The sequence below is a fragment of the Penicillium cataractarum genome (genome assembly GCF_028827025.1).
Source record: "Penicillium cataractarum strain IBT 29864 chromosome Unknown utg000002l, whole genome shotgun sequence".
NCBI lineage: Eukaryota > Fungi > Ascomycota > Eurotiomycetes > Eurotiales > Aspergillaceae > Penicillium > Penicillium cataractarum.
The window spans coordinates 518660-533401 of record NW_026622738.1 but is presented as its reverse complement, the minus strand read 5'-3'; the positions used below and the strand labels follow the sequence as shown (position 1 = coordinate 533401).

The following is a 14742-nucleotide window of genomic DNA, read 5'->3' as shown; positions in this document are numbered from 1 at the left end:
AGGCATATACGACTTAAGGATACTCCACTGCAAAAGCTGCGTTTATCTCAAGCAACTATGGTTTCGGTTCGTTTTGTAACTAATTTCAAATCAAACTCAGAAATACAGTGAACGGGCCAAATTCATGTTTTTGAGCCTTGGACAGAATATTCGGGGCGCATAGCTTACGTCTGAACAACAAGCCTGAGGAAGAGAGTCATTCGTAGTCGAGACGAACGTCGCCTTGAACTAATTTCTGTTTATGAATCTCTTGCTCCATGCTATCTCTTCAATCTCAACAATATCTATGGATATGTGTACCGACTATTCTATATGAGAAGGGACAGGTACTGCGGGGATTCGGCAGCATGGCTCCCAAAGTTCCAATACCTGAGCTCATCAAATGTTTGAATATGTCTGAATAAGTAATCAAAGTTTGTTCGAGATCTGCAAAGCCTGGGGCTTGCTCCAACAGTGTTTTATGCTTGATCATCCAGAAAATATGAAGCATAGTCACACAGGGGAATCTCTCTTTCCGTATGACGGGGGAAGGGTAGCAGAGACACTTTGATCTTTAAAGCTGTCGTCGCTTCACTAGACCTCTGAAGTCCTCCACTTTGGCAACATGGTCATTCCATAGCTCCAAATTATCAGGGAGGGTGTTAATGTCATATGAATAGAAGACCAATGCCAAAGCCTTGAGAACCATCAGCGTAGCAAGATGCTTGCCTATACACTCTCTACTTCCCAAACTGAACTATAAACTGAACATTAGTATTCCGTCAATTGCAAATTTTGGAGAAACCTTACCGGTATACTATAGTAGTTGGCTCTTTTTGCCTCATCTGGATCGTCAAGCCACCGCTCAGGTCGAAACTTGCCTGCGTCCGCACCAAAGTATTCCGGGTTGCGAGATGCCACCCAGTAATTGATACCAATCACTTGTCCGGCACGGAATTGATAGCCTGCCAGGGTTGCCCCTCCTTCAGGAACCACGCGAGGGAATGTAACACCGGCCACTGGCCACAGTCTCATGATCTCTTTGAGAACGGCCTGTAGATAGGGCATCTCTGGTATGGCTTCATGGGGTAGGATGCTATGGGAACTAGCATTTGACTTGATCACTCGTGGGTCAATTTCATCTCGCAATCGCTGAAGGACGGCGGGCTCCTGGTACACATGATACATTGCTTGGCACATGAATGAAGGGGTGAGCTCAGTGCCCCCCAAAGCGCCTCCAATTCCGATGCGGACTTCAGTTTTGTCCATCTTCTCGGCTTCCTTCTGTTGAAACCAAGTATCCAAAAAGCAAGCTCCTCTGGTTGAGTCATTGGCCGCCTCCTTTTCTGCGATTTGTTTCTCGGCAAATGAACGAACCTCCTTCTCGCTCATTATGTATGAAGGAACATAGTTCCAGAGAACTCTATGCCACTCTGAAATAATTCCCACCACACTGGCATAGAAAGTGCTGGCTCTCGTAAGCTGGAGAAGTCCATTAATATCGGCGTCATTTTCCACGCAACCGAAACTTTCTCCAAAGATAAGCAATGAGCTGTTGTCCATGCTCCAGAGCTTCAGCCAATGCAGTAGATCGGAAACCTCTCCATAATCAGCAAGCTCGTTCAGCTTCTTGAACAGGATTTCAAGCGACTGATCAATAAGGTATTCCATTTTCACCACCTGAGACATGGAAAATGAGTGTTGAAACTTTCGGCGCAAGTCTCGGTGGTTCTTGTTGTTCCGCATTGATACTAGAGTTTTGCCGCCGGGATTGGTGAAGGAAACATAGAAATCGGACTGAGTGCCAGCTAATCAGCATGGAGTCAACATAGAGTAGGAATCGACTAACCTTTTCAAACAATGTACGAGGCCCGTAAACCTCTCTTGCGACATCCATGTCGGAGATACTAAATTGATTTGGTCCAATCCGCACCACAGGACCTAAAAACTGTAAGACGATATTCATATCAATGAATGGTCGACAAGCCATCTCACCATGCTTTTGATGAAGCCTCGCTATTGTGTCCCGTGAATGGCAGTTGAGCATTTCAATAAGATACCATAGTCGGGTATATCTCGCCCAAAACGGACCAGGGATATCTTTCAAAGGATCTCGATGGTGCTTTATCAGTTTTATAATGCAGAAACTGAATAATAAAACGACACTCAATATGACCAGAGTCAATGTTTCGTTGCCTTCATAAAAACCTTGGGCCGTCATAGTTGCCAACTCCATCGCGGTTAGGTAGTAGTTGATGTGAGAAATGTCTGTGTGCTCAAACACGTTTTATTTATACCACATGGAGAAAGTTACATAATGTGCATTCGGGAACCACATCAGCAGACTAAAAATTATAGCCACTCTGTAACCTTGGATTTGAATCTTCTCTCTGGCGGTCAAAAGACGCCCGCACGGGGCCCGGGCCTCTGGAATCTTGGAGAAGCCACCACCACCAAAATTAAAGAATGCATGTACAATAATTAGCTTGATTTTTCCTCAGCCTGAAACCGATCTTTTACATACTAGTGTAATACTGACAATTGGTATTCACGTTCTGCACCAATGTAAAGGGCTATTTATGCACGGAAATTATCCGTGAGCTAGACGCCATGTCACGCAGCTGCAGGTGGTATAGTCCGCCAGTGGAGACCTGTCTCATGCATCCTCTGCTTCTCCTCTTCTTAAGCTTCGAGCTGTATATTGCCACGTAGCAACTTATTTCCTGGGTCAATAGATGGGCATTTACCCACTCAGGTGCTTTAGGTTTGCAAGTATCCATTGTCCGTTGTTATTACTTGTACTTGGGGGACACGGAATTATCCCAACCCAACGACAATCCTATTAGCTTGCGCATGAATTATCCAGCAGGCTTATTCTCAGTGTTAGAGAGATAAAATGCCATTTCGTGCATGCTATACGGGGTCATGTGCTGTTAATCCTCGAAGGTATTTCCTGTCCTTTTCCCAGACAATTCTGATCTGTAAAAACGGTTCTACTGCAGCAACTTCCACTGAATAATCTTTGTACTTAAGCTTCCCAACCTTGCTTTGGGGGTGATTTGAGTGTTGACTTCTGCAAAGCTTAACATCGACGTAGAGTAAAATCCATTGCCTAAATCTCAATCTAATTTAGTTAGGGAGGTCCGCCGCCCAGTTCAATATGGCATCTACGAGACCATCGACTTCATGCTCACTATTATCGGCATGTATGATCACTCTCACTCGCTCCTTTTCCTTTGCAACAACAGGATATCCGACTTCCAGAGAGAAATAGCCACAGCCAGCAAGTCTATCCTCCAAGCTGTGAGAAAGGCCCACCTTTGTTAACATAGGAATGATGGGCGAAATGAATTCCATATCTTTCCAAGATTCAGCAGCAAGGACTCTCACTCGGCCAGTTTTACAAGCAGCGCCCCAAAGGTGGTGCTCAGTGAGGCAACGATAGAACTGCCGGATGCGAGCCTGCAGCCTTTGCCTTCTCTGTAGGAATTTATTAGAAAGTTAAAAATGCAAGGAACTGTCGAATGACCTACTTCTTCTCCTTCTTCACTGCTGATAACATTGTAGGATGCTTTGACAGTGGCCATGGTGAGGAAGGCTGGACCAGTTGTGAAGATGAAATTACGTGCGTAGTTCACCAGCGTCTCCTTGAACAAGGGAGGACAGAGGACCGCGGCTATAGAAGATCAGTCTTGATATCTTTGTGTTTGGACAGACTATTTGTTGACTCACCCCCAGTAGCATTGATACCTTTCCCAAAGGTATGCAACCGAATAGCGAACTCACTCTCGAGTCCATGGTGACAAATGAACCCGCTTCCCCGAGGGCCCATGATGCCATTTGAGTGAGCCTCGTCTACAACCATAACCGCGTTCTTTAAAGGCAAACACTCTTTGACAACCTGGACAATTTTGGCCGCTGGAGCGATATCACCGTCCATACTGTAAATGGACTCAATTGCAACAAAAACCGTCTTCTCCCCCTTTGCTACTGCGGAGTCATTTTCAAGAAGTTCGAGAAGTACTTTCTTCAATGACTGAGGATCATTGTGGGAGAAAGACTTGATCAGCGAGGCACGGCTAGCACGCATACCAGTGTGAACACTAGCGTGGATCTCACTATCATGGACAATGATATCAGTCGGACGAGGAAGAATGCTGAAAATGGCAACATTGGCATCAAATCCGGAGTTGAATAATAGGCAGGACTCTGCGTTGTGAAAGTCTGCGAGCCACCGCTCAAGTTCGAAGGTGTACTCCGAGCTTCCATCCGCGACTCGGCTGGCAGCAGCACCAACCTTGAAATTGGGGTATCGCGCGATTTCTTCCAAGACCGCTTCACGGTGCACACCTGAATTCAAAGATAGGAAATCATTTGAAATGAAATTAACGCCATTGGCGTAAAACTCAGGAGGGCGAAGGGTCCAAAGTCGGCGTATCTGTCGCCGCTTCTCAATTGCCTCTTCGAGACTTTGTTGGAGGGCCTCAGGGAAAAACACCATATTGAAAATCTTCCGAGGGACAAAAGAAAGGTTAAAGACTTGAAGTTGTCGTTTGATGTCTTATGGCAGGTAAATGAAAGAATTTCTTTCCTCGTACTTATACCCAGACCATATCAGGAACCAGAACCAAACCCACTTATTGTGGAAAGGTATTTTCCGGCCTTCTATGTTTCTTCCAAGTGCTGCAGAACATGCTTTTCCCCGTCTCTTTTGGTCTTTTAATTTTTCGACATTTTCTTCATTTTTATTATATTTTTTGGATTAATGATTTTCGGATTTTTCCCTCTTTCAAAACCGCGAAAGTTGTACCATACATGACGAATCTTGAGTCATGTTGTACCTGTCATCGTGCTAGTACAGTATATTAGTTGACATTCATTCGAGAGGGCATCTCCCACAAAGCTCAGATCTTATCCAGTGCCAGTATTTGACGCCTCCTCCGGAGCCAGATATGAAATAGCGGTGAGTGACGCTAATCTAGACAAGGCGCTAGAAGGTTGACTTTATTTGTGTTACCATCGGCAAACTCCAATTTCGTACTTTGTCTCGCTTATGAACAATCTCTTTCAGACAAGGAGTGGATCTCATTGGTCCCTAAGCTCACTCTATGTACTTCCTAAAATAACCCAATCGTCTCCTGTGTTTTTGATCGAAACATTCAATAACATGCGTACCCCTCCGATGTGGCTAAAATTAGGCCGAGGTGGAACTTGGATCAGACCTGCGTGCGGGGCCAGTAATTGACGAAATTGTAAGTCTGAAAGTTACGATCGTAATTTACATTTCTTGCAAAAATTCGTAACAATCTTGTTTATCTGCACGCTGATCCACTTGCCTGACAGTGATGAGCGGGGTAGCTGTACGGAGTATCCAGCCTAGACTACGCTCATATTTATCCATTCCAAAATTGTAGACAGGCTACCGGTACTCGTAACTACATTTGTCCTTCTACACAGAAAAAAATAGTCCGTCATGTCATGTATCCCACCTCTTCAATCCTCGATATCCCATCCTCTATCACGTCCCCGCTGTTTCCCCAAAGCTTTATCACGTACATACATTCACCATGGGCGACACGGAACAGTTTGAGTTCAGCTTCCGTCCTCAAGATGATTCCACTCTCTCTCAATTGAACGTTGCAAAATGGAAAGCGGTTCTTGCCCACAATCGGGAGGTCGAGTTTGTATGGCTACAGTTCTTGCTTGTCGAGGGGTCTACTCGAATGAGAATGATACCCGTGTCATATTTCTCTAAGATGATAGAGGAAAACCGAAACCTGAGCCTCTCGTCTGCCCATCTTCATCTTCTACGGAATGACCATGTTACCGGGGAAGCAGCCCCTACTGGTACGATGTATCTGGCCCCAGATATCTCTACTGCCTTCGTCCCCGCTCGCGAGAGCTCACGGGTTCAAATTCTTGCAAATATTGTCAATGAAAATCAAATTCCACGACCAGAGTGCCTGCGTTCGAAATTGGTCAATTTATCTGACATTTTGTCTCATTTACACGGCTTTGATATTCTAGTCGGGTATGAAATCGAGGTCATCTTCTTCAAGAACGAAGACAAGGACGGTAAAGATCCCATTTCAAGTCACAAGCTATGTGGCATGATATCTGGTATGCGGCCCATCTTGTCTATGGTGGAATCGATTGTCAGGACATTGAACGAGGAACAAATCTTGCTTGAGCAATATCATGCGGAAATGACACCGGGACAGTGGGAATTTGTGCTCCCTCCTAGATCTCCGCTGGAAGCTGTTGATACTCTGATGAGGGCTCGCGAGATTATCTCCACCATAGCAGATGACCATGGATACCGCGCCACAATGCATCCCCGTCCATTTCCTGAGCATGGTGGCTCAGGAGCGCACTTGCACCTCTCCGTGAACTCCTCGATTTCCTCGGAGCCCGAGCACACGGACCCATTCTTTGCCGGAATTATCAACCATTTTCCATCTTTGATGGCTTTTTGTCTTCCGTTGGATATCTGTTATGAGAGGGTGGCCACTGGAATCTGGAGTGGGGGGAGTACATCAGTTGGGGTTGGGAGAATAAAGAAACACCATTACGACGAGTTGCGAACAATCGATTCGAGCTGAAACTACACTGTGGCATGGCAAACCCATACACTTCTCTTGCCGCTATCCTTGCTGCAGGCATCGATGGTCTGAACAAAGGCCAGCCACTTACTGCAGGGGACTGTCAAACTTCCCCGGCATATATGTCGGAAGAGCAACGGGCCAAGCTCAATATCCGCCCAGTTCCTCGAAATCTGCAGGAAAGTATTGGGTACCTGGTTGAAAATAAAGTGCTTCGGAAGATTCTTGGCGAGGAATACACAGCCACATACATTAGTGTTGCAAGCGAGTGGAATCGGCAGCTAAACGAAATGGATTCCAACAGTCAGCGGAGGATGCTACTAGAGAACTACTAGTCGATGTGGGATCGTTCAAAGTTGATGAATGGGAGTTTGTCACAAATTCTTCACCTTTGGATCCTCAAAATAACCTAAATATCTACACCCATACTTAAATGCGACTTTCACGGTGGCAACAGTAAAACAAGTCATATCGGGTGCAGCCGTGTATGACGATAAACCTTAGAGCATTAACTACTTTCTATACATTTTAATCATAATCTCGAAATTTCCCTGTTAAGGCACATTAGGCTAATAAAAATTTCCCGTCCAGCAAAGTCTCATCTTTAGGTGAGCAAACTCCATACAAAACATCTAATGATTAGAGTGTGTTGAGTAGCCCTTTCATTCCGAAGCGTATCAAATTTTCTCCGATGGGATAGTAGAGTGGGCTCCTGGTTGTGACTCTTGTAACAGCTGCCCGACTCCGCTAGATCATGCAGACTTGACTTCTCTTTGTTTAAGAACAATAAGGAGGGCCAGCAGTAAGGAACCGACCCCAATAGCTTTGTTGAAACATTTTTATCAGTGAACTCACAATCTGACATAAGAGGGTAGAAATTCTCACCTGGGGGTATGTAATAACTCTGTTGGAAGATCAACCGTACAGTTTCTTTCAATGCCGGGGGTACAGAATTCATTGACCGTCGGTGACTCATTATTTGTTTGATCAACTACCAGCATGTCAGAATGTGAGTAACAACGTAACTTCTGGACATGGCATCAATACTGACCTCATTTCGTCCAGATTCATCTCGAAGTGCAAACATGAGACGGTGCTCAATCTCCCTTGAAATCAATGCCTTGGAGAGAGTTATTCCCATCATAAAACCAACCTGCTGTACCAGGTAATAAGTGGTGACAGATGTAGCGGCATTTTGCTCTGGCTTGGAGGCAGACAATGCCACAAATTGAGAAGACAGCGTCATTCCCATACCGAGCCATGCTAGAAATCCATACGAAATCTCCCACATGTGCGGCTGGTATACGGTCCATCGGACCAAGATGAGCAAAAAGCCAAAAATGGATATCGCGAGGCCAATTACCGACCATCGAAGATATATATGAGTGCTATATGTTTGAATTTGATGTTAGTATAAGGCGAAAATTTGGTACATGTCCGATTCAGACGCTACCTTTGTATAAGTTTGCCGGTGACCAGTGCGCTGAATGCAAACCCAAGAGTAACTGGTCCCCAACACATGGCTCCCTCTTCGGCTGAAACTCCTCGAGTATTCACCCAGTAGTCCGAAAACATGGGTGTCATCTGTATGCGTCGAATATCAGGTTAGAAATCGATTCCCATAGGGCCTAATAATAAGCAACGTGATCAGAGGGCACATACAGCATAACTCGCCAGACCAATGAAAAATTGGGCACCATAGTTCAACCCCAGCTTGCTTATACGAAGTAAGCAGAGGGGAAGCAGGGGGTCACGAGTCCAATAGGCTTCGTTAACACAGAATATCACAGAGCATATGATGAAAGTTCCCCCAAGGATGGCCAAAACCATTACCTGGTTTTGCATCCCCTGTGCCTCGGCGAGTTGAACAAAGCAGAGTAAGCAAACGATGGCCGTTATTAGTAAACCGAGCCCCACGATATCGAATGGCTTGGACTTGGACCCGCTTTCTTGGATCTTGGTTTCTTCGATCGTTTCCTCGATGGTTCCATATTTGGGGTCCGTGGTGATGAGCGACCGGGGCTTATCAATGTGAAGCTTGAGCGAGATTATCGCGATACATAACAATGCAAATGGGACGTGGATAATAAATGCCCTAGGGGAGAACGAGAGATAATTCAGTCACCCAGTTTGATGCAGATCAGGAATGCTGAGTCTTACAGTTGCCATCCAATCTGGCTTGTGAGTAGCGCGCCAATGGGAGCGCCACAAGTAATTCCAACTAACGAGACTGTAGTAACATAAGAGCGTAGCATCGCAACTCTGTGGAAGTCATCGATATCTGTTGTCAAACAAATTATTGTCCTCGGTTATACTGGATTCAAACGCTGGGACCAAGAACGGGGCAAGAACTTACTGTTCAAGAGCACGGACACGAGCTCGTTCATGCCTGAACCTCCAAATCCAGTGATGACACGACCAGCGATAGCATAGTTTATCGTGCCAGAAACTCCGCTACAGCTACGTCAGTAAACCATTGGACATAAAAAATGAGGAAGTAAGGACGTACGTCAAGATGCAGCCAGCTGCATACAAGGCTAACGCTAGGAGGACGGCTCCTTTGGGTCCTGTGGACTCACATATTTGTCCATACTTCGCGGTTTAGCCCACTATTCAAGTCTTAGGGAGAATGAACTCACTACTGGCAAACCAACTGTGTATCCAAGATTGTAAGCGGTAATTAGCCATGAGGCGGAACTCGATGCGTTGAGAGCGGACGCGACATCGCTGCCTGTGCTGAGAACAAAAGTTTCATCGGCATTTGCTAAAAAGCATGCTGTATTTTCAACATCTCAGCGGTCGAAAATTTCGTATCCTTCGTCGCACAAAAGCTACTCACCCAGCAAGAGGGCTCCCATCGTCAGTTTCCCGATCGGAAGCTTGTCCGACCCCGCGAGGGCCTCCTCATCTTGTCCTGGTCTGTCGAGAAGTGCCTTTCGCTCCCCGATGGTCATCTTTAACGATGCCACACTTTCAGTCCACACTTTCAGTCCACACTTTCAGTCCACACTTTCAGTTGCAGTTAATAGACAGGACAAAAACAAAAACATATGCAAAGATAAATCTCAGAGGAGGGCTATAGGTCGTTTACTTATCATTTACGCAGGAAGGCAAACTCTATACGATGAACTCATCACTTTTTCAGCTAGATCGAGTTACACTACTGCACAGTTGTGGAGATAATATCTCACTATTGAGTCCTCAGCCAATCATTAGTCAGGTAAGATGTCTGCCAAGCTAAGAGTTCTTGTGTGGCTACAGATTGACGCAGGATTTTCATCCCTTGCCGAATTCAATCAGTTGACCATGCTACCAAAACAACTATGTAGCGAGGTTTCAACTTGCATATTGAACGGCCGCGTAAAATATCTGATCCCAGAACGTGGACGATAGGTATAAACAAAAACGGGCAAGGAGACTTTTGTCACGGCTTGACTTTTGGATTTCGGGTGACGGGAGATCAGAGAAAGGAAGAAGCAAATATGCATAAGTGGGCGAGGTTCAGCCGCTCTAGCTCTGCAAAAGCCCCATGATTGGCTGACAGACCTGAGAGTGTGAAACCGATGGAACTCTTCACAGGCAAGGAAGCTGAAAAGAGTAAGAGACAGTAGCTGATTCACTGTCCGTTCTCCACTTACTCGAGTGTGGCGTCTAGTCTTTTCGTTGCCACCCAATTTACTCCAAGGAAGCGAAGAGCTGATCCAAACCGGCTCACATCAAGAGAACCAAGCGTATTATATGTAGTTGCTTGATAACATACCACAATTTTGAATATTGATATACCCATCTGCTGTAATTACTATTCGAGGAAAATGATAACATCAAGGAGGAATATTCCCTGACTTGCAGCCTGCGCATCAATCAAAGACTTCACGTGGAAGTAAAGAAGGAAGTGCCAATTACTAGGTCCATGCACATACATCTGTAGCCTTGCATTTCTGACATATAATTGCCACATTGCTATTATGTTTTCAAATACCCCAATGGATAGCTAACTGATGTCTGTAGTTCCCCTACGGACACGGTATTCCAAAGACTGATTACAGACCAGGAATCTGATTGGCACTCAGTAGACATATATATGTTCAATCCCCATGGTCCTAATTACTATTATCAGGTTAACCGGACTACCATCCGGCTCGGTCTATTGTTTTCCTTTTGTCTACAAAATTCAGACCTAAAGCCTTACAGAGAAAAAATACATATAAGCATCCATAATTATGTCCTGGGGGTCATCTCAATTCAGGAAGAAGACTGTGAGACCAGTGTGTCTTAACGCAAGCAAAAGAAACACATTCAGAATATCGCCAACGTGCTTCTTATTTGGTAATAGCAGAGCTACTCAACAGATCCCAATAGGATCCTAACTACGACTGAGCCGGCCAATTTTCAACCTTCACCAGAATACAGTACATCTGACTTCCAAGCTCTCTCTTGCTTCTTCATCTTGGTTTTGGCCATCGAGCTCAAACGAACTGTGAATGGCACCACACACAGGAAGCTCGGGAGAGGTGTCTGTAGGATCCTGTGGGGCTCTGAGGGTGGCTTCCGTCTCGTTGTCGAAGAATTGTATAATCAAAACTTCGTCAGGTTGCTGGTTAGAAATGAAGTGCCAATTGTGTCCCTTGCCCTGTGTATCGAGCGGTTCATGCGCGGTATAGGCCCATGTGCGATATTTTCCCGCTTTGTGTTTGTCACCATCCTTAGTTTGACCCTCGGGGGCGGCAGTATCGATGATCTCAGCAAGGCGAGGAGGGATATCTTTGTCGAATGACACGTCATAATATTCCATCGGAGAGTAATCAGATTTGGGGAACGACAGGGTTGGCGCGACAGCAAGAGGGTCTCGAGTGACAGTCTTCAGAGGACGCCAGACTGAGAAAAGTGCAAACCGAGGGATTCCCTCCTCTCCATCAGCCTTCCCCTTATAATGGTCCTTGAGATTGTCCCAGTCGACACCAGAGCGAAGCAACTTGTTCTCTGCCTCGATTACTGGCTCTGCCACTGACACCAAGTCGCGATGCTGCTTTCGAATTTGGCGTCGCGCACCTCGTGGGGTGAAGTCGAGGTGCACTTTAGGAGCAGTGGATACACCAGCGTCGGGCCGACTGCCGTAGATAGGGCAGCAGATTGTTATTTCCTCATCTTCTTTCTTCCCTTCTTCGTCAGAGGGTTCAGGCTCTTCTGCGTATAGGTTGCTTCGGAGAATAGCTCCCGTGGGTATAACTTTCTTGCAGCCAGTGACCTGCTTCAGGAGCTCCTCGACTTCAGGGAAATAGATTGATCTCAACAAGTTTTCATCTTTCCAACTTGAACGGTCATAGGGGGCTGAATTAAGCCGTGACTCCTGACGACGAGCAGTGAAACCGTGCTTCGAAAGTTCGAATGGAGAAGAATCACCGAGGTCCAAGGAAGGGCGGATATCAGTCAATGGCAAGTTGGGTGATGCTTGGAAATTTGTAAGAGCAGGTAGGCTATACGCTCCAGTCCCCGGGGTCGGCTTTGTCCCGCGAGGGAGATAGTTGAATTTCCCGTAGTATTGTGTAGCGATGGAGCCCATTGGTGGCGATTTGAAGTTTTTCAGTATGAGGGGGAACAGTGGGGCAATATGAGAGTCAAATGACTGGGTTGAGCCTGTGCACGCAACAGAGAGAGGCAGGACATATATATACACGTTCTCAGCGTTTTGGAGGACCAAGTCCAGCCTATGACTATCTAGGGACGTGACTTAATGCTGCATACGATCAACGTGGAGCAATATGGTCCGCTAAAATCTCCGAAACCGCATTCAATACATGATAACTAAGTGTACAATACGAAACCATCCCATAACCTTAAGCGTTTGAAAAGAGGGCGGTGCCATGTCCAATATACTAGACAAAGTCCAAAGCTCTTGCATTCAGAACCATCGAATGTGTGCTATATTTCAAGGGAAATGAGGAGACACATAAATGAACCTAGGATGCAAGACAAAGCCAGTGTCAGTCAAGTATCTATGGCCCCCTCCAAGTTTCCAACGAGTATCTAGAGTCACAACGTCTGCTACAGCAAAGATTTCTTTGTCGCTTGTATCTAAATGAAACGCAATTAGTACTCTACAGTAGTCATTATGCTTTCTGCACGAATAATCTCGGAACAACGTAAGAGAAAGTTACCTTCATGCCAGACGTCCAGCTTTTACGGCCTGGAACTGTTTACCAGCTGTAGCTCTTGCTAATGACACCATTTCGGAACGAAACCAGAAGGAGGGGCGCAAATCCTGCCCCGCACAAAACCTAGGCGCATCATGGATTGTCTGTGCTTTGCATTTCGCTAACTTTCCGAGTACCAAGATGTTACACTGCATCTGTGAGAGTGATTTTTCCTCATGTCGCTTATGTCTATCAGATCTACAGATGCAGAATGTATACCTTAGGTACGTGGATCCGGGCTCTGGCCAGGTCGTCTCATTTAACCGAGTCAATTTGCTGCAGGTCCGAAGATCGATACCACTCCGGCCGAAAGAGTACTGGTCGATCGCGAAAGTTACAATTGACTCTACCGTCATGCACGCTAGTCCCGCGTATTGCAATTACCATCAAGCAACAACATATCTGAAAAAAAAACAGTAACGTTCTGCCTAGTTCAAATTATTACAACAATGGATAAATCTATGAAAACACGGCGAATTGAGTTTATTAGCTCGAGACAAACAAGCTTGGGCTTAACTTTGCCGAGTCTAATTAGTTTCAAGGGTCCCCTCGTCTACATTGGGAATTTCTTACACTCGACAATCTCATAGACCCCATTTTGGCATTCTCCAATCGGATCCGTACAAGGGCTCGAACATGCCACCTGAAATTCTGTATATTTGCTATTACATGGATGAATTCACTTAAAACCCGGAATTCTGATCAAAGGTACTAGTACCATGTCATGTAATATACCACTCGCGGTATATTAGCTTGAAAATGAATAATATCAACATGTGGCCAAGCAGCGCTACTATGGCTATCTTGACGCCAGGATATCTGCAAGGGGAACTTCAAACGATACACTTACGGCACGTTGTGCATTACAAAACGCCTATCATACCGTAGCTAATGAACACGTTCGAGAGACACGGGTGCTAAAGCTATTTACCGTGTAATTACAAGACCCAGAAGGATCGGTCCGCTCCGGCCCAGTAGTTCGCAAATGCCAACTCCAACTACCACCGGCTGGAATAAGGTCAACAGTGTATAGTAAGAGCGGCTTTTGTTTTCTTTTCTTTTCTGTTCTTTTCTTATTTTGAAGCATCAGGAGGCTGACCAGGTGGACTGCACGATCTCCAATTATCTTCACATCCCCTTGATTTGACTTCCATAGCCTTTCAAGGAGTACATAATAATGGCTTGATCCTGGACCTTCGCAATTCGTTATATTTTTAACTTGGACTTCTTCCTCATTGACGCATGGGCACTTGTCTCAGCTAGCCACCAAAATTGGCGTCATTCGAGGTCAAAGCTTTGGAAGAACGTACATGGAGGCTACATACTCCGGCGTCGTTGATTGTTTTTCTGCATGGTTTGGCCGCGCGTGGCTTGTCGATAGACTGGGGCGATCGATCCGATCGAGATAAGATCTGCCTCCCACGATCTAGACCCGAACCCCACTATAAAAAACCAAGAAACATACGAGAGCAAAGATGCATTTAGCAGAAATTCTGTTAGGTACATTGAAGACAATGCATTCGTATGCAATACCGTCAATACTATTATCAGGAGTTCGAGGCTACCTCCTACTAATATTCTGTCTCTCTCGCGTAATACTTGAACGGTATCAGGGGCGCACTGTTATTACGCTAACGATACTAGTCGTTTCTTACGATTTAATTACTTACAGTGTGCACCATTCTTCACAGGCCATACCAGTACGATACAAGAAACGATCTTACTCAAGCTATGATGGAGCCTGGGTCAAGGGAAGAGCCTCGGCGCTTGGACAGTGGCAAAATGTCAACGTGCAGGATCCGGAAGACGCATTTGTTTGTACCTCGAGTCACTAAGGTGGCATGGCCATCATAGCTATGATTCGTGCTAGGTGAGCTCACTTCGACCGTGAATTGGATCAGTGCGACTGAGTACTTGACAATGGGTGATAGACCGTTGTCATGGAGCTGTTAGCAAATAGAACTTACGCT

At 45.6% G+C, this 14742-nt stretch overlaps 6 protein-coding genes across 6 annotated transcripts; 2 read left to right on the top strand and 4 right to left on the bottom strand.

The window, feature by feature from the left end:
* Nucleotides 1–553: 553 nt before the first annotated feature.
* N7496_002252 (cytochrome P450) lies at nt 554–1876 on the bottom strand (the record flags this gene model as incomplete). Its single annotated transcript, XM_056695183.1, has 3 exons — nt 554–736; nt 790–1776; nt 1829–1876. The coding sequence occupies 3 exons, from the start codon at nt 1874–1876 to the stop codon at nt 554–556; spliced, it is 1218 nt and encodes a 405-aa protein (XP_056557395.1).
* A 1232-nt stretch (nt 1877–3108) lies between these two features.
* On the bottom strand, nt 3109–4480 carry N7496_002251 (aminotransferase class I/II-fold pyridoxal phosphate-dependent enzyme; the record flags this gene model as incomplete). The annotated part of the gene is made up of 3 exons (XM_056695182.1): nt 3109–3459; nt 3513–3655; nt 3712–4480. The coding sequence occupies 3 exons, from the start codon at nt 4478–4480 to the stop codon at nt 3109–3111; spliced, it is 1263 nt and encodes a 420-aa protein (XP_056557394.1).
* A 1066-nt stretch (nt 4481–5546) lies between these two features.
* N7496_002250 (FluG family protein) lies at nt 5547–6581 on the top strand (the record flags this gene model as incomplete). Its single annotated transcript, XM_056695181.1, has 1 exon — nt 5547–6581. One exon carries the CDS (start codon nt 5547–5549, stop codon nt 6579–6581), a length of 1035 nt encoding a protein of 344 aa, XP_056557393.1.
* A 14-nt stretch (nt 6582–6595) lies between these two features.
* Nucleotides 6596–6916, top strand: N7496_002249 (glutamine synthetase catalytic domain-containing protein; the record flags this gene model as incomplete). The annotated part of the gene is made up of 1 exon (XM_056695180.1): nt 6596–6916. The coding sequence occupies one exon, from the start codon at nt 6596–6598 to the stop codon at nt 6914–6916; it is 321 nt and encodes a 106-aa protein (XP_056557392.1).
* A 656-nt stretch (nt 6917–7572) lies between these two features.
* On the bottom strand, nt 7573–9535 carry N7496_002248 (uncharacterized protein; the record flags this gene model as incomplete). Its single annotated transcript, XM_056695179.1, has 8 exons — nt 7573–7969; nt 8035–8165; nt 8244–8676; nt 8742–8862; nt 8938–9035; nt 9091–9173; nt 9221–9357; nt 9421–9535. 8 exons carry the CDS (start codon nt 9533–9535, stop codon nt 7573–7575), a joined length of 1515 nt encoding a protein of 504 aa, XP_056557391.1.
* Nucleotides 9536–10977: 1442 nt separating this feature from the next.
* N7496_002247 (uncharacterized protein) lies at nt 10978–12141 on the bottom strand (the record flags this gene model as incomplete). Its single annotated transcript, XM_056695178.1, has 1 exon — nt 10978–12141. The coding sequence occupies one exon, from the start codon at nt 12139–12141 to the stop codon at nt 10978–10980; it is 1164 nt and encodes a 387-aa protein (XP_056557390.1).
* Between the last annotated feature and the right edge of the window lie 2601 nt (nt 12142–14742).